Source organism: Anguilla anguilla, chromosome 4 (assembly GCF_013347855.1).
Source record: "Anguilla anguilla isolate fAngAng1 chromosome 4, fAngAng1.pri, whole genome shotgun sequence".
Lineage (NCBI taxonomy): Eukaryota > Metazoa > Chordata > Actinopteri > Anguilliformes > Anguillidae > Anguilla > Anguilla anguilla.
In genome coordinates, this window is record NC_049204.1 from 28,420,493 (window position 1) to 28,439,299 (window position 18,807).

The 18,807-nt window shown below is 36.8% G+C and overlaps 2 protein-coding genes across 4 annotated transcripts; both read right to left on the minus strand.

Moving 5' to 3' along the window:
* Positions 1-1,950: 1,950 nt before the first annotated feature.
* uchl5 (ubiquitin carboxyl-terminal hydrolase L5) lies at positions 1,951-8,532 on the minus strand. The gene is made up of 11 exons (XM_035414999.1): positions 8,235-8,532; positions 7,365-7,428; positions 6,946-7,051; positions 6,716-6,841; positions 6,432-6,493; positions 5,909-6,039; positions 4,610-4,673; positions 4,358-4,460; positions 4,154-4,267; positions 3,964-4,062; positions 1,951-3,302 (listed from the first exon to the last, which is right to left on the minus strand). Exons 1-11 carry the CDS (start codon positions 8,308-8,310, stop codon positions 3,258-3,260), a joined length of 990 nt encoding a protein of 329 aa, XP_035270890.1. The 5' UTR covers positions 8,311-8,532; the 3' UTR covers positions 1,951-3,257.
* A 717-nt stretch (positions 8,533-9,249) lies between these two features.
* Positions 9,250-13,078, minus strand: glrx2 (glutaredoxin 2). Of its 3 annotated transcripts, none has more exons than XM_035415002.1 (4): positions 12,923-13,078; positions 11,612-11,678; positions 10,189-10,365; positions 9,250-9,957 (listed from the first exon to the last, which is right to left on the minus strand). In XM_035415002.1, exons 2-4 carry the CDS (start codon positions 11,675-11,677, stop codon positions 9,790-9,792), a joined length of 411 nt encoding a protein of 136 aa, XP_035270893.1. In that variant the 5' UTR covers position 11,678; positions 12,923-13,078; the 3' UTR covers positions 9,250-9,789. The 3 variants fall into 3 exon arrangements, with proteins under 3 accessions (XP_035270893.1, XP_035270892.1, XP_035270891.1); XM_035415001.1 differs by lacking the exon at positions 12,923-13,078 and adding an exon at positions 12,644-12,728; XM_035415000.1 differs by lacking the exon at positions 12,923-13,078 and adding an exon at positions 12,468-12,704.
* Between the last annotated feature and the right edge of the window lie 5,729 nt (positions 13,079-18,807).

Consider the following 18,807-nt stretch of genomic DNA (forward strand, 5'->3'; position numbering starts at 1 on the left):
AATTTAACCAGGAATGCATGCAGAGCTAGTATTGTATTGGGGAACTTCCATGGATGTCAGTACCCAAAAGATATGCATCATAATAAATGCATGGTTTTTGGTTGAGCTGCTTAAGCAACATTAGACAGTGTAGTAGATATAATGACAATGGAGCCAATAGTAGAGGTAATGTTTTTCAGTATCTCTCCTATTTAGTTTTGTTTCCACGGCTCATTGTAGGACTACGTGCTACGTAAACCAGATGTATAACATTTTTGAATATATTACTCAAACTCAAACCAGAAGGGAAAAGTGAATACTAAAAATATACAAAAAGAGCGAATTTCCTGGTAAATTTCCTTGGACGATTTTATAACATAACCAACATATGGTCGAAACTGTATCTTAACATTACTGTTCAGTGGGGCTGCTGTGTGGCTCATCCAGTTAAGTCAACAGCCATGTTCTAGTGAATGGATGAGCCTCACAGTCTGGTAAAAATCCTGACCATGGCCAGTAGCCCTGTTGGGGTGTGTATAATTGGCAGTAGTATTGCCCAGGGTTAGGGAGGGTTTACTCAACAGGGATCTGGGTCTCATCATGCTCCAGCAGCTCCTGATGCTCAGTTGGGCACGAACAAGTTTGCCTGTTGCATGCAAAGCGTCTTCCGCCAACTCATCTCTTCTGCCAACTCGTACAATCTGATTCATGAGCTGCAATGTTATAAGCAGTCCCAGATTCCTTAATATATTTTCATCTAAAGCGATTATACCCCCAAAAGCTTATTTTTAAAAAAGCAAATTTGATTATTAAAGATTTTATTTTGGCTAATAAAGCACTTAGACTAAGAAGACAGTGTGCAATCTGCCTAGATCTGAAGGTGGTCTTAATTTACCAGATCTGTATATCAGTTAGCTGAACAAGGTTATTTACATCATACAGTCAAACAAAGAAAATGAACAATGGATAAATATAGAAAATGCTCTATTAAAAAAATCATAATTTATTTCTGGTTTCTAAGGGGGAAAAAATTAAGAATAATAGATTAAAAAATACTAGATTATGGTATAAAATAAATATGAATGAATATGAATATGAATATAACCGCCAGCCTCTGGATTCTATAAGCATCATTTTCAGTACAATAAATCCAAATGATGGTGAGGCCCCCAGTCATTCTACACAGAATTAATCTGAACTACATGCTTTAAGCCACCAAAATATTTGGAAACATCAGTTCTTCAATTGTATCATTTGTTGCATATTAAATGTTCTTCCACTAAATTGAAATGAGCACTCACGATTCTACTAGTACAGCCCATGCCTCTGATTTAGATCCATTTGATAAGCAGATTTGTGAGACCATCACTGATACCCAATACAGTATGTGCATTTTATAATTTTCTTTCCAGCTGTAACACTGATGGCTTCATCAGTTTTATACTGGCCACAGAATGACAAAAAAATAAATAAATGACCATACAATACCCTTTCCTTATGTTTTTCAAAAAAGAGAATCATCCAAAATGTGTTGTATTGCATAGGCTTCTACATAAAATGAAATACCATACAGGTAACCTCTCCATTTTATTTTAGCTAGAAGCCACAATATAGCCTATTCGTCAAATTAATGGAATTCAAACAACAAAAAAAAACATTCCTGCACAGACTGCTTTACAAACTGGCATGTTTTAATTAACAAAATCTCAATCATCTACCCACTAATAAATCCATTCTGGCACAAGTGAACCCAAATGGCAGTTATCAAAGCAGTGTGTGCAAAAAGGTCTTCAGAGCTTTGGTCCAGAAAACAATAAAAAGCTGGCATCTTGTTCAAATCCCCAGTCTTTTTTTTTTTTTTTTTTGCTGGCTTAAAACATGCAAAAAAAACTCCAGGCACATCAACTAAGTTGGTCAGATAAATCATGAGTCTTAATTAGTGAATAGGAATTAACATTCTGAAATAATTGATGATTTTTCAGGACACATTAAATTGTATTGTTTCACTGTACTGTACGTTTTTTCTGAGGAAGTGAAAGGAGTGAAAGGAATTTTACATACAAAGTGTAAATACAGAATCCTTTTGAGGAAGATAAAGATGCTGCTTGTTCATTTGTGGTGGGTAATGACTTGCCTGGGCACTTCTGGTGAGCATAATTTGAAAATTCATGTGCTTTCATGTAAATTCCCTATTAAAACCAACAAATTTGACAGCACAAGGAGTGGCTTCTCATCAGTCATCACTTAAATATCTCTGTCAATCTTAAAGACTAAGATCAAGACGTGTCCCATTAAAAGTCAGCTGTACATTTGTCAAAGTACACTGCAAAGGGTTACACAATCAAACATGGTCAGTATGTCCCAGTGTTTTAGTGTTTTATGGCAAATCTGGGTCACATGCACTTGATTCACATTTTTCAATTGCTATTTATTTATGGTTACATATAACTCAATGACCGCCCTATCAGACTAATTTGGTACTTCATTGCATTAACCATTTTAGATATCATATCCAGAGGCAGTGGTACAGTTCTCTAGAAAATATATCAAAGAACATATATCAAAGGACACTTCAGAGTAAGTCGGTAAAAAGTTGGTTGACAGACACCACCATCATTGATGTACTTGAACATGCACATAAGGACATATTCAGCAAAAAACTGAAAATATTTTCACTATTAACTGGAAAGATGCTCTTTGGTAAACTGCGCTTTGCTTTTGTCTTCACTGACAGCAGGGATTCATGACAAGATTGGCCTACACATCAAATGTCACACCGGGGCAATTCCTGATAAGCATCGTCGAACAAGATATCCAAAATACCCATTGGCACAACAAACTTAAGAAATCAACATGGCTTCCTACTTTAGAAAACATTTCACAATTAGTATATATTCAAATCTGCTGCCAGAACAGAAAGAAGTAATTTGGGTGATCTATAAAGTCTTTTATACTCCAATACTGGTGACAAACCTTCAATAGGCCAATGAGAACAGCTCACTAAGCATTCACAACAAACCATAAGAGAATGTACAATGAAATCAAGGGACATCTTTTGTTAAGACTTGAGTCACCATTGCAAATATAAACATCCATAGAATTTATACATGAAAATAATAGACATGTTTATTTAAACATTTCCTTACATGCATGTTACAGCTCATTACCAAATGCAAGACAGTCTACAGTTGAATACCCTGTGCTCACCACAGGGGGTACAGAAGACTGGTGAGGTTTATCCGTGGCCATTCAGACGAACATTAAAGAACAGTATATTGTCACTTAGCTTCTTGCACTTTTTTGGCACTTTGCTTTTCTTTTGCCTGAATGTAAAAAAAAAAAAAAAACATAAAAATATGTTTGTTAGGGTGTGTCTTTATCAATGTCAACATTTCAGTCATGACTAATCAAGTCACTGACAATAGCTCCAAACAATGTTCAGTGTATGGTTAAGATTAATGAAAAGACAGCAGACTGTGTGCAGGACGTGCTTCTTAGCAGGTTTTTCCCTTTAACTGCATTCTCATAGGGCAATAACTGATTTGAAAACAGCTTATACTATAAATCAATATTTGTCTGTCAAATAAAGATAAAGTAAAAATCAACCATAAATGTAGGTTCAACTTCTTATTATCCCGTCTTATGTCTGTAATACAATGACATTTGGCAGAACTCAAAACCACCAAAACCAGAGGATTCAGCTACTGTAATACATCAACAATGCCCTCTAGTGGTGTATTATCTGGGAAAAACTCACTTATGGTGTCTGTAGAGTACCACACACTAAACACAAAAAGCACACAACTTACTCAATGATATTGTAACAGGTTGTATACATTTTAAACTGTTTTTATACGTATTGTGTGTGTAAGTATTAGCAGCAGGTATGAAAAAATATTTTAATAACTGTTCACGAAGAACACATTGGTATCACATCAAAATAATGGACAAACTTTTGATGCAATATTTAAGCAAATCCTTCACCTTTTCCACTAACGGTATCAATTGTTGGTACTCAGCCAGTGTCTTTAACAGTTCCATGATGAAGGGCAGGTAGTTGTGTTTTCTTCTAATGTTTTCAATCTAAAATAAAAACATGCTTGTGGTTACAATGTATGCGGCTGGAAGTAATATAACAATATGTGGTATACAAATTAAGATTGTGCAAACATACTTTATATCGCTTCAGCTTTTGATTCTCTTCATCAATTAGGAGTTGGTACTTAGCAATTTCTGACTGAATCGAACTGAGCAGGTTGCTGCTCTGGTCTGTGTCCATCGGTTCCTCCTGAAAAGTAAGGAAATCCTAATTGAGTGTCAGTTATTATTATTAGTTATTAATAGCTAAGGTTTCAACCATTTTTATGTTTCTACATACTTCCGTGAGCTGAGCCTGTAACTGGGCAATTTTGCGCTCATAAATCATCTTTCTGTCTGACACAATTGCCATTAAGTTGAAACGGATTTCTCCTTCACTGTACCTGAAATGGGAAAATACAAAGTTAAATAACTGTAATCACTTTTAAATTCTTGCTCAAGTGTTCTGCCACACAAATTTAATTTCTCCAAACTGATATAACAAGGCCACATTCATTCATCTAGAACCTAAACTGAAAAATACAACATTTACTTCTGTATCCTTTTTTCGATAACAGGCCGAACTGCGCTTATCCAGTCATCCTGGTTACAGACACCTGAAACAAAAATAAAAGCATGTTTAAAATGATGCATAACCTTAAAAATTACACTTCTCCAACATCTCTAACGCTCTCTAAACAATACTACTTAACAAGTATCACATTAAAAAATGAATGACTTGCACCAGTAGCTGGGAGTCTTAATATTAAATATTTCAACTTTAAATAGCACACATTCTGCCTTTCTGTTAATGGTGGCTTAAGACTGAAACTGATATGGCTACAATATTGACTTTGGGAAATAATTGCAAGCAATTTGCTGACCCCATCTGATGAAAAATGAAATGTAAAATGTCTGCAAATATTGGAATGTCATGTTTCATCCATAATTATGAGTTTGAATAAATATACAAACATATGGATATTTAAAGATGCTTTCCAGGCATTTCATTGATAATAAAAATGGGTCATCACCCCATATTGTAATGAATGGACCGTATCCAACTTAATAAAAATTCAAAAAGCTCATGAATGATGTGCATTCAACAGAGGTGATTATACGCTGCGGTAGAGAATGCTGCTAGGTCAAAAATTAATTCCGAATGTTGAATCATTCTGAACTAATTTTCCTCAAATTAACAGATCTAAAATTACATCAAATGATTATTGTAATCAATTTTAGAATACACTATGTGCAATTTAAATTCTGGAAACTTAGCAAACAAGAATTTGAGTATGGCAAAACAATTGAAGTAAGGCACCCCTAGTGTACTCTTTTTTTCCCTTGCTGCATAACCATTTAATTTCAGTCAGATTCAATGATTTAATAGCAATAAAACCGCCATAAATACAGACAAACCGAAATGGTATGCACAAACAAAACAAAAACGCACAACCACTGCACACTGTTGAACTATGCCAACAGGTGGTATGTTGGGGCACAGGCTACAGAACAAATGTAGCACTGCCATTCTGGCACTGTAAAGTGTAAACCGTGCCCTGTCCAGGCTGCACTTGTAACTGAACAGATTCATATACACATCTCTTCAGGAGAGGCCTAGCAACTAAATACCTTCAATTCGCTCAAGCTTAGGTATTTGTGTAATGAGCACTTCGATGCAACTGACTATTGTGGATGCATCTCATAACACTGCTGCTTTAACAGCTTGATTGGTGTAAAGCTGTCATTTGCACATCTTACACATTTTTAAACAGGAGTGAGTTGGGATCCGTCAATGTCCAAAATGTGAATGAGCAATGCAGATTTGGGATGTGAGCAAAGCTGAACCTACCAAGGTCAATTGGTCCTTCACGAAGTCCATCCAGTTCATAAAGCCTGCCATTAACTGGAACATAGCTCACAAAGTGAAATGCATCTTCATCCTTTGCAGATGACTTTGCATCAAATTCAAACATCTGCTGTCTGAGGGAAAGAAAATGCATTAAATCAAAATACAGTTTTTATTCCATTCCAATTTATGACAGTATTTACAGAAGCAGGAGTGTGCTAAACTTTATTAATTTTGAATTGACTAGCTTAGATTAACTGTTCCAATTTCTGCTATGAACAACATCTTTAAAAATGTAAATTTGGGTTAGAATCAAAATTCCTAATGGCAGAAAAGTAGCTAGCAGAAAATGGAACCATTCAGTTTTCTGTTCATTTATCAGTGCTTGTAAATGTAGAACAAATTATGGTAATCTTCCTTAAAAGCCACAACAGGTATCACATGGAAAAGTATCACATAAAGGTGTCTCTAGTTTGAGGTTCTGAAAAGTGGTTGACTTTAATACAGATTTATGAAAAACAAATACCTGGCAAAGCCATTATGGACCTGTCGAATCACTTCAGAGTTGCTCAAGGCCAGACCTTTCATCTTTTTTTCACAGAAGGGTAAAAATATTTTAAATAACCTTCAGACATGGACAACAATCTTAATAGCATTGTGTTCGGTTTCTCATAAAATAACATGTGCATATTTTCCTCAAAGTTGACTTTCAATTGATATAATGTGACAAAACTAAACTTCATAAAATGATTTTATTTATTGGAGGTGAATTAATTCTGCTGAAAACAACATACAATTTAAAGTACTTACAGCAGCATCAAAACTTTGTGAGAATTCTCTGAACTCGGTCAATGTTTCTCCAAGAACCATGTCAGGATGTGAGCAATTGAGTAAAACACTGACAATGGCTTGTGTAGCACACGCATTGTTGATGACCTGTGGTATTAAAGACGGGAATAGCCAAGGGGAAGTCACTGAAATGCTTAATCTTTAACAATGACAACTCATTCTATATTATATTGTACAGCAGTTGTATATACCTGCTTGGCAAAGAAGATATGGTCAAGCCTTGAGTCTTGAACAATAGAACCTGCAGGCTCTTCCCCAGGCTGCCATTTGAAAAGGAAAATTAATCCATGAACCGGTCTGAAAAAGGAGCAGATGACATTTATCATCTCACAGCATTAAAACTCTACAATCTACTATATTTTGAAGAAGATCTGTCTACATGAGTTTATATTCGATAACAAACTTACAGAAAGTGTTACCGAGTTACCAAAGCTTGCATGCAAAGATAACTTACCAATGTTTTGTGCGCAATTTACAATTTGGTCATTTACTAAATGCTCTAGCCAAAGCTATTTACACGTTGAAAATGAGTGAATGTGTACAACGTTCAATTATGATTAAAACCACATGCCCAAATACAGCATACTTTGCAGTTTCTCGATTAACTTACTTCAGCTTGTCAAAGTTTTCAGGTTCCATACTCCATATCTCCTCAACCTGTGCTCCTTTGCACCCTGAAACGAGAAGGCAAATACCACGACTCGAGTCCACAGAATAAAAGTATAAACAGCTGAATCTGTCCCATCATCATGACTTGGACAAGTTCAATTAGCTAATTTGTTAGCCAACGAGTGGGCCCCATCGACAAACCAGCAGGGCTTCCATAACGTCATTTAGTGTACGAGAGCTATACACAAATTGGATTGGCTATGTAGCCAAGCTAGCTTTATTCATGCAAGAAAACAGGTTCCTTAGCTATGCAAGGCAGTTGGTACATAAAGCTAGGTTGTCTGACAGTTATCCAACTAACTTACCTAACGAGATGTCAATAAACGACCTATGATAACTAATTGGCAACGTATGCCAGTTATTTGACTAGCTAGAAAGAGACTGTGACTGGCTAGCTAGCTATTAGTCATATTAGCTCGCTAGCGCTAAACAAATCTAATTTGTGTTGGTGTTAAATAGCTATGCATCTACCCAACACATTTCAGACTCGGGTAGCTAATTGGTCCGATGATATAACCTTCTAGCTAGCGAACGTACATGAAAACAGCTAGCCCCAAGAACCCTGTGTTCGCACCAGGTAAAATTGGCTCCGGTCTTATTTAACGCTAGTTAGCAAGTTCCATAATGAGCTGGCGCTTGAGGTTAGCTACAAATGCTTATTTACGTCGGGTAATCTAACGTAGCACACTACTACTAGGTAGATAGCTAGCTAAAGTTAGCTAGCTATCTACCTAGCTAGAAGATGCACATACGCTAGCGAGCTACATTATATGGTAGCTAGCAAACGTTACAGCTAACGGCACCCACTCACCAAAGCCCTTTATCAATTCTGTGAAAACCCCCGGGTCGCTTTCCATGAGACACCACTCCCCTGCACTTCCTGCCATTTTAGCGTTATGCGATTGTATGTTTCTTGAAAACCTGTAAAATAAAACTAGAAAACCCTCTTTTGCTATTTCGGAATCTTGCAAGCCTGTCTAGTTAGTCGTCACACGAGCTCTCCGCTGCAGTAGTTTTCTCAGTATATTTCCCGGCAATCATTGCAACAGCATCTACGTTGCTACAGCGGCGACCTCATTGTCGTTCGGTGGAAAGAGAATGCAAAGAATGACTGCTGGCTGGAAGTCACGAACAAGTTCACTACACATGCGTATCATGGCTTGCGAATATGATGCACCGTTTCAATTTTGGCGGGCTCGACTGAAAACAGCATGTTCGACATACCGTATCCGAGACGAAATAAATAATATAAATTACCTGTTACCTCTGCAACACTTCAGGGGTGCAGAAAATGGTACAACCAATCAGTAGCCTAACACTATGTGTTATGCACCAGAATTCTGAAACTCCTTGCCACATGAAACTGTCACACCTTCAGTAGTACTGATAATTGTATTTACAATCATTTTACAGTACATTTATATTGTCTTGAATATTTTTATTCTCTCATTTTGTTCATTTTTTTTACCTTGTTTATTCTTTCTTTAACTTTGCTGGATTGCTCCATTTTACTCTTATGCGAGGCAGTTTGTGGTGCATTCTACCTCAGTAAAAATGTGCTATACAAATAAAACTATTACCATTTTATGATGGAAAACAAAGGAACTTGTGTTTTAATTGTATGCACATTTTCTGGAAGCTTAACTAAACAAATGAGAATTAAATCAATTATAGTGGTTAGCCTCACATATTCAAACCGACCTTTCTGATAATATTTCAACTTTAAAAAAAGTTGAAAGTGTAAAAAGAAGAATCACGTGTCACGAAAAATCTGGATAAACCCATTTTTAAAAAATCAGGAGCCTAGTTAGAAATAAACAGATAGATACATTTTATAATTTTATCATGGTTTTCATGGGTACGAACATGTTAAACAACAAAATGAACATGTTACAGGAGAGTGTTTGATTACTGGAAAAATACCACAGTATTTCTTTATTCATGCCAGCATCAAAGCAGTGTTTTACAATCGTACATGTTCATTGTGTGTTGCAGATGACAAAAGGAGTGCTGTTCGCACATGACACAGACAAAAAAACTTGTTGTACAAACAAGTTGCCACATATGGTTGGGGGATTAAGCTTTACAATACACTTATCCACCTTCACTATTTTGTTTCACAGTATCCCGTAAGAAGATTCCTCTTTATGTACTTCCAAATTTGCAAATGTGTTCAGTACTCTACAGTTTGCAAAAAGGTGGGGAAATTAGCATTTTCCCATTTTCTAATAAACCACTGTAAAATACTGACAAGTACAATACATGGGAATCAGTCTTTTAAGTAAATAATGTCTACTTAACTGAAACACTGGTTTAAGAAATATATGGAGATCTATAACACTTAAACCATTAATCTAAAACTTTATTTAAAGTTTGTTAGATTCAAATTGACCACTCCCAGAGCCCTCAATCTGACTATCTAAACAGCATGGGGAACATTGCTCAATCAGGGGTACAAGTTTTCCCTGCTGATGAAGTTCCTTGGTATCAGAGCCTCCTCCAATGCAGTTCCCATTGATAAACACTCTCGGCACCTGTAAATTCATCAAGAAGATTGCCACTTTAAAAGATGACCCTCATACGTGTGCCCATCCTCTGGTACGTTACAACATACTGAAACATACATGAAGACATGTCACGGGCACCATTACATACACCACCATTTGGAAAAGTATCACATTCATTTATTATTCAGGAACAAGAGCAGCATGTACATTTATACTTATGCGTATTTACCCATTTATAAAAAATAAAAAATGTATTACCGTTCGGGCACCTGTTATTTGTGCAAGTGCCTCTTGAAGCCGCCTCCCATCATTATGTTTATCCAATTCAATGACTTTATATGTTGCACCTATTTCATTGAACACATTCTTTGCCATCTTACAATAAGGACAAGTGGTCTTCGAGAATATCACAACACAGTTGTGAGCGATCACATCCTAGGGTTAAAAAAGACAAATCATTGAATGCCAAAACAGCATAATGACTCAATGACTCAAACTACAACATACATTCCATAACAACCTGACATGAGCTGATTGGGCAAGTCCAATTGCACTACATTTCCAAAAGTATGTGGGCACCTTCCCATATGGGCTTGTTGAACATCTCATTTCAAAACTATGAACATTAATATAATATGGAGTTGGACCCCCAATTTGTCCAGTAGATTTTGGAACATGGCTGCAGGGATTCGCTTCCATTCAGCCACAAGAGCATTAGTGAGGTTGGGCACTGATGTTGGGTGTAAGGCCTGGCTTGCAGTTGGCATTCCAATTAATCCCAAAGATGGGGTAGAGGTCAGGGCTCTGTGCAAGCCAGTCAAGTTCTTCCCCACCAAACTCTGCAAACCATTTCTTTATGAACCTTGCTTTGTGCACGAAGGCACTGTCATGCTGAAACAGGAAAGTACTTCCCCAAACTGTAGCCAAAAAGTTGGAAGTGCACAATTCTCTAGAATGCTAGTGAATGCAGTCCCAGACCCATTATTCCTCCTCCATCAAACTTTACAGTTGGCACTATTTATTCTGCCAAACCAAGATTCGTCTGTTCCGACTGCCAGAAAGTGAAGCGCGATTCATCACTCCAGAGAATGCATCTCCACTGCTCCGAAGTACAACGGAGCACCACTCCGGCTTGTGTACGGCTGTTCGGCCATGGAAACCCATTCCATGGAAACCCATTCCTTGACGAACAGGTTTCATGCTGACGTTGTTTCCAGAGGTAGTATGGAACTCCGTAGTGAGTGCGGCAACCGAGGACAGATGTTTTTTACGCGCTACATGATTCATGCCTACCACTTTGCAGCTGAGCTGTTGTTGCTCCAATACATTTCCACTTCATAATAACAGCACTTACAGTTGACTGAGGAAACTCCAGCAGGGAAGACATTTGAGTGCTAACAAGTGCATAAAATCAAGCATACAGTCATGCAATCTCAATTGACAAACATTAGCCGTAGAATGGGCACTGTCATAGGATGCCACCTTTCCAACAAGTCAGTTTGTTAAATTTCTGCCTTGGGGTGTACACATACTTTTGGAAATGAGTGTAGCTTTCACTCCAGATTTCACGAGTTTATCTGTGAGACGTTATAAAACCCTACAGTTCACACTTAGCTACAAACGTTGGGGATCATTTGTTATCACCAGCCATGTTACACTACGTTGTCTCAACTGCTCTTACCTGTACGAATTGAGTAGAAGCCGTGCTTGATAAACCACCAGAGGAAGTTGATGTAAAGTTTCCCATCCTGCAAGAAAAGTGCAAATACCCCAACTGACATATAACGTAAGCAACTACTGAGAAAGTTCTTGAGGTAACTAGCTAGACTACCGAACTATTAAGTTACGTTACAAATTTAATATTGCAAGTATCGCTAGTGTACAAAACTGATTGCTTAGCAGTAGGAAAGCAAATTGCAATTTTCCACCTCGTCATAATTACTGTAGGCTGATCGCACTCAATTTCTGACTGCAAGTGCAATAACGAGAATACGAATATAAAACAGACGATGCTGTATTTGTGCATTGGTATCATTATTTATATGTGGATATAGCTACAACAGTCCCAATGTTTAGGGGGTAACTAAAATAGCTAACATCAGCTAACATGCAGAAAGGCAACACAACAGCAGCTTCGTGGCTTAAACCAGTAGCTAATCCCTGAAAGGGATATAGGCTTAGGTGTACCATGCTAGTAGCTAGCTAGCTAACGTTACCTCAATTGAAAAAGCATTTGCTGTCGGCTAAATTATTTGCACTGTTGTGGAAGTTAATGTAACGTTTAATTTGGCTACGTTTCAGAAAGTAGGTAGATAACTCTTGTCAAGGTTAGCCAGATAAACAGAAATAGGCTTGTTTTTAAGTGAGGAGCAATGCGAATACTAAACCATTGTTTCTGATGTCAAAACCGTTGTCAATAACAGCTAGACTACAATTTGTAGTAGCTACAAACGTTGACTAGCGAGCAATTCTAGCGATGATCAGAGAAACAACTGGCCAGCTACGTTAGGTAGCTAGCCTCACGGAGAGGAAGTAACCTTATATATAAGTGCCGTGCGGTTTTAAAAATCGATCCTGCAGCAAACATTTCACTTGCGTAGTTCAGCTGTAGAATAATGGTTCACAACAGGTGTTATCTAAGGTTGGTGGCGGATAAATGCAACGTTAGCTAGCAACTACATTTCACCAGGAGGCTAGTACAAAAAATGAATACCGCTGGTCCAAACAGTAGCCAGTCTACCATGTCCCTGTATTTTCAACACATGTGCACATCTCTCTCTTAAACCGGAAGAACATTGGGCTGTCAAAATACAGTAGTAGCAAGATCACTGAAGTTCATTGAGAAAGATCAAATGTTGTCTTTCAACTGCTCATCGGTTACAACGTTTATTACTATTATTACTATTACTATTATTATTATTATTATTATTATTATTATTATTATTATTATTATTATTATTATTATTATGTCCATGTGAAATATAATACTTACACCAGCGATCTTCGACTCAAGTGTGAGTTTGATTTTCCAGAGGGCGACACGCAGCAGACTATCCACGCGGAATACGTTTTATTAAACTTAAAAGCGAATTGGAACGACCAGAAACTTCTCTTGTTCGGGCATGAAGTCCGCGCAACTAATCATTCGCACATCCGGGCCCAAAGCCGAGAAGTCCCACCAAATAGAACTGGTGTTAACAGGGGACATAATTACAATAAAAGTCTTGTTTATCTTAAGATTGCCGATGTATAGGCTAAGGAAAACTGTTTGTCACATTCGGTATGACAAACACGTTCTCTCAGCCTCTGAATTTCGTAGGCTACTCTAATCTTACTGAGATCGAGCAGAGAAAAACTATTTAAGTATTGTATTTATTTTTTGAAGTAATAGAAATGTGTCGTGGATGAGGGGGAAAAAAAATATATATATATATATATATATATATATGAGTGTCTTTTGTATTGTAGGTTTCAGTAGCCTATACAATACATCGTTGTTTAGATTAAGACCAGAAACTCATGTCCCTTACAGGGGACAACAATGAGCTGCTGGGTTTTAAGATAACATAACACTCTAATCTTATGCACGGCATGGTTCGTTGAAATAAAGCACTGACTCAGCAAAACCTTACATTGGTCAAGTCTATGGAGGGCCGAGAATACCTCGAGGAAATAGGTAAATGTACAAATAAATAATTTGTAACTATATACATGTCAATAATGTAATGTGATGTAAATATATGCACAAATATGCTAATTTCCACATATTTTTTATTGACATACTTTGATTAACAGCCTCATTTTCATATGGACAAATAAGTACAGAAATAAATAAATACGGAAATAAATGTATACATAAATAAATGAATCAAAAATAAATAAATGCAGAAATTAATATATAGGCTACAGAAGTAAATAAATCAAGAAATAAATACGGAAATAAATATACAGAAATGAATGAATCAAGAAAAAATAAATGCAGAATTTGTCAGATTTTAAAGACCAATTGAATCAGGCTGACAATATGTTAGTAAATCCCAAATTTATGTGTAGGTTCACCCCAACACAATTGAACCGAGTATATACGCATGTAAAACATCAATTGATGGAAGAAAAACTTTTGTGTATATTAATTCTTTGTCCACATGGTGGCACTGTTAATCTTATCATAAAAAAGCAACGATTAATGCAATAGTGGAACCTATTATGGAATATTACAATTTTGCTGATTGCCTGCAGATGGGAACTACCACACACTATATAATTCAACTAAAGCTATCTGCAGCCAGAACTCATAATGTCAAATCAAAAAAAAAATGTTAAAAAATTAAAATCTTACTGTAGAATACAGTACTAGAGTCAAGAGAAGGGGGAAGTAGGTGGTAGGGTTGGTAGGGTCAAAGGTGGTTATAACAGAGCGTGAGGGAAAGTAGGACAGGGGGATTATTAGTCAGATTTGAGCTAGGATAGGTGGTATGTAGACCTCTTAATCCTCTTGAACCACAATTTTGTCTCAGGTTGTTTTTCTTTTGTGGTTTTTTTTTTTCACTGTTACTCTGCAGGCAAGTTTTTAAAAAGATTGTACAGTACATCGCTCATAGTGCACACATGTGCTTTAGCTACATGCATTAGACATTCCAAATATATGTAAAAATATGTATAATACATTACTTCGGATCGCCAAAACAGCCGAGTAGCCAAAAATGGAATTGGCCGATGTGAATTGTGTATCAGCCTGAGGAAGAAAATATTTCAGACTGAATAAACCATAACATCCTAACTTTCTGATGCCCTCTGACCTGGAAATACTATGCTGGGAAAGTATAAACTGAAGCCGAGGAACATCCAGGATGATTCTCTGTTTGAAATCTATACTTTTTTTTTTGCCTGTTAGCACTGACTCCTAGGTTCATCTTCACCCCATGTTAAAACATTTCCTGTAGAGAGACACATCTTTCATGAAGACAGTATCCCTGTACTCAGCACGAATAGTTGTTCAACTGTTCACATTGTCCATATGTCACAATCCATATGAGCACCTATTAGCTAGTTATCTCTACTAAACTTCAAAATATCTAAAGCCATGTATGGAGGCAGTCTATTTAAATGTGTCCAGTCCGTAATGAAGCCATTGGCAGTATAATTATTTTATTGTGAAAACTTTAAAACTGAGAAAAACAATTTTTCAGGTCTCACCCGCCTTTTTTCATAAAAGCAGAGAATGACAAATCTGAACATCTTTCAGGATCGGTTTCTGAAACATGGTAAAGTTAACAATTTAAAAAAGAATGGATATAATGTATTTTATCGAATATATGTTAGTGCAATTGGTAATTAGTATATGTCCCTTATTTACTGTAATAGATACAATTGAAAATGGACATTGTGAAATCAGTCAAGTGAAATTTTACAATGTCAGGGTTAGCTCACAATCCTTTAGGCCATGCCCATCACCGATGTGAATATGGGCATCAGCACTAGAATGACGTTTACAGTGCGGCCTCCGGGTTGTTTGTTTGCCTCAATATGATGTTTTTTTATTGTTATATCTTGTTCCTCTGACTCTGTTTTTCTTCACCGAGTGACAATGCATATTGCTCTATTTTCTCTGTGTTTCTGTGTGTGTGAGTGGGCGTGTGGGGAGGTTTCCTGTGGGCTGCCTACTGTTAGTTGGCTTCCTGGCATGATGACATCTTTGCCTTATCTCAATAAAAACTTATTTTCAACATACAAAAAAGAGATTGCTCTGGAGGAGGCAAATTAGCTTTTTTTTTTTTTTTTGCTGCTGGAACTACTTGTTGTTTGTACAACCACCACCAGGTGGCAAATGTGAGCATTCAGATCTGTGTCTTGCAGTGAAATTACCACTGAGCTTATTTTAACAGGATAGTAAAAGATAATACATTTTAACGACGAGGGTATTCTTGCTACCCATGACATATCTGTGTGTATTTGAGTGAAATATACATTTATAAACAATTATTCAAAGAACTTGGTGGTCAGACTGTGAATAGTCAGATAGTTTTGAGCACCATGATATTTAGACTAACAATTAGTTGTTATATTTTGTATTCAATGGTTTTTACTGCCAGTTGTCAAAGAAAACATTTGTCTTAACATGTGCAATGATTTTAAAATGTAATAAATCACTTATCATGTCTTTATGTTTACTTTAAGGTAAGGGGCACAACTGACCTCACATAAAGTTGCAAACGACCCCAAGAAGGAAGCAGTTGTTCCTTTGAACATATTCTGTCAAATGTTCTGTCAAATGTCAAAATGTCCCTTTCACATTAGCAATTGAATTAAATCTTTTCCAAAAGTTAATTGACAGTATCACGTTGTGAATTTGGAAATGCTTTCATTCTTGAGCAAAAGGGGCTCTTAGGAATCACATAAAAAACAAAATGGGTCACAACCAACCCTGGTCTCGCCTGCAATCAGATAGCAAATACTTTAACACTAGAAAGGCCAGAGGCGACGCTATTTGGCATTTAGACTTTAAAATTAAAATTACTCCAATACTGTAAATGCAATAGCTTCTCTCCTCCTTCCATGGCTTTTCCTAAATGTTATAAGAATAAGAATCAGAGAATATGGCCTACCCAACAATTCTTTGTGGTTTGCTCCGGCGGTGCTGTGAACATGTAACATGTAAATTATTGATGTCGGGATGTGAAGGAAACCAAAATATGAAACCAAGTATGAACAAAAGTGTTCCTACAAACTTACATACTGTACCCTTAACATTGTAAAGGTGAATAAATCATGCATTGATATACTTGAGCTCATTACTTAATAAAAATAAAATCTTGTACATCAAACACAAAATGTATTGATTTATTTTTGAAAAGCCAGCATTTATTTTAATTGGACCAAGGTCCAATGCACGTAAGGACCTTGCTCCTTACAGGTAGGTTATATTCACTGAACAGTGCTGAAATTATAGGATATGCGCATATGCACGAAGGATCTTAGTTTGCTTTGTCAGAAATGTTTGTCAGCAATTCCCACAAGGATGAACTTGTATGTGCAAATACATCCCGTTGGCTACAAGATCTAAAAGTCAAATTTTGAAGGGAATGTTGTGACAGCCCGTTTGTGACAGCCTATTAATAATTAGTGGTCCTGCTTTTCTAAGTCTTTTGTTGTTCTTAGTTCTAAGCTCTGCTAACTCAGTCATTAATTCATTTAAGACCAGTTATACAGTCTGCATTTCAAAAACTGCTGAAACAGACACTGCGGCTCCTTGCGCCTCCTGGTGTTGTTGTCAATCACTGTGGGTCATTGCTTAAAATTGTTCTTACAGTGTTAACAGCAACACCCATGGTGAATTGGCGGGTATACTCGCAGTAATTCGAAAAACCTCCAGAATTTTATTTGGCTCCATCTTTATCAGTCCAGTGCCCAAATCTCTTTGTTGGTTACCTGTTAAATTTAAGCATAGACTTCAAGATTTTACTTTTTTCATATAAAGCTTTACATGGTTTGGCTCCAGAATATCTTTCTGAGTTACTTTATTCTCCTCCAAGATGACATTGTTCACAAGGTGCTGACTATTTGAAAATTTCTAGTATACCTAAAGTTACAATGGGAGGCAGAGCTTTCTCTTGCAGACCTCTTCTCCTATGGAACAATCCCTGTGGATGTTTCAGACACACTCTCTGCTTCAGGCACACTTTCTGTTTCTAAAGCCACGTTTCCACCGCAGGAACCAGGATCTAAATTAAGTTCCAGGGGCTTTATTTTACCCCTAAAGAAGTCCTTTCGAAAAGTACAGGAACTTTTCGGGTGGGGCGCAAGCGCTGAACATTTCTGATTGGTCGAGTACTCGCAGCATTTTATTTCAACCGCCATTTTAAAAAATCTACAGCCGCAAACCAATTTATTATTTTCTAAATAATAACTTGAATTCAAACATTAGTAGCCTACTTTTGGTTATAGCCTGCCAACGTCTACAGATGAGAAATTAACATTGAGGATTATTTTGTGTGCTCTTCTGTTCTTTTCTTGCTTTAGCATTAATTCTGTTTTATAAAATATTAAGCATTCGTGCTGGGACAGCATATTACGTACCAAAACATTCAAACGATGTAATTCGGTTGCTGAATATTTTCATCCGGATTTTCTTTGTGTTGGCTGAAAACTTACCTCTTTAATCACATAGTTAAGGGTGCCTGTAAGGGGTGAATCAGGACCATAGAGCTGTTATGTGAGCTGAGCTGGCATTGCTGTTGCCCTGCCACTGTATGTGAATCCCATAGTTTGCTGTACTGTGTTGTGTTGGGGTACAGTAAGTCCACGATCACTCTTGTGGTTGTGTTCATCCCATTTCTTCACATATTTTAGCTATGCTGTCATAGCAGAACACCTTGAAGCTTTTGCATATTACACTCTACATTCATTTTTCTTAATCGCATAATTGTACAGTACCTTATTTTCTCCTATGTTTTCTCCCTGGGCACGCTGCCATTTTCCGCCGACAGCTCCAGCCCCATCCCCAAACCTGGCTAGACATATTGGACATTTTTTCACTTGGTTTGAGAGTCAGCCACTTTATGGACTGCGGACTGCATCAAAAATCTAATCAAGAATACCTTTTTCCCTTCAGCAGATTTTATAAATAATCTATATAGACATTTTGTTTGGAATGATGCCAAAAAACCCATAATTTTGACTAGAAAAGATATCTGATATTGCAGTTCTTTTTAATATAAATTTGCAAAAATGTCTAAAAACGTGTTTTCACTTTGTCATTATGGGGTATTGTGTGTAGATTGATGAGAATAAAAATGAATTTAATCCATTTTATAATAAAACTGTAACATAACAAAATGTGGAAAAAGTGAAGGGGTCTGAATACTTTTCGAAGGCACT

Bases quoted from the DNA above. Each gene is read 5' to 3' on its own strand.
- uchl5 (XM_035414999.1), bottom strand. From the start codon at position 8,310: ATGGCAGGAAGTGCAGGGGAGTGGTGTCTCATGGAAAGCGACCCGGGG. The intron at 7,429-8,234 runs GTGAGTGGGTGC...TTCTCGTTTCAG, and splicing joins AGAATTGATAAAGGGCTTTG to GGTGCAAAGGAGCACAGGTT. The intron at 6,842-6,945 runs GTATATACAACT...TTAATACCACAG, and splicing joins ATATCTTCTTTGCCAAGCAG to GTCATCAACAATGCGTGTGC.
- glrx2 (XM_035415000.1), bottom strand. From the start codon at position 12,517: ATGTTTGCTGCAGGATCGATTTTTAAAACCGCACGGCACTTATATATA. The intron at 11,679-12,467 runs GTTACTTCCTCT...CTTTTCTTGCAG, and splicing joins GCACGGCACTTATATATAAG to GATGGGAAACTTTACATCAA. The intron at 9,958-10,188 runs GTAATACATTTT...ATGAATTTACAG, and splicing joins AAATAACAGGTGCCCGAACG to GTGCCGAGAGTGTTTATCAA.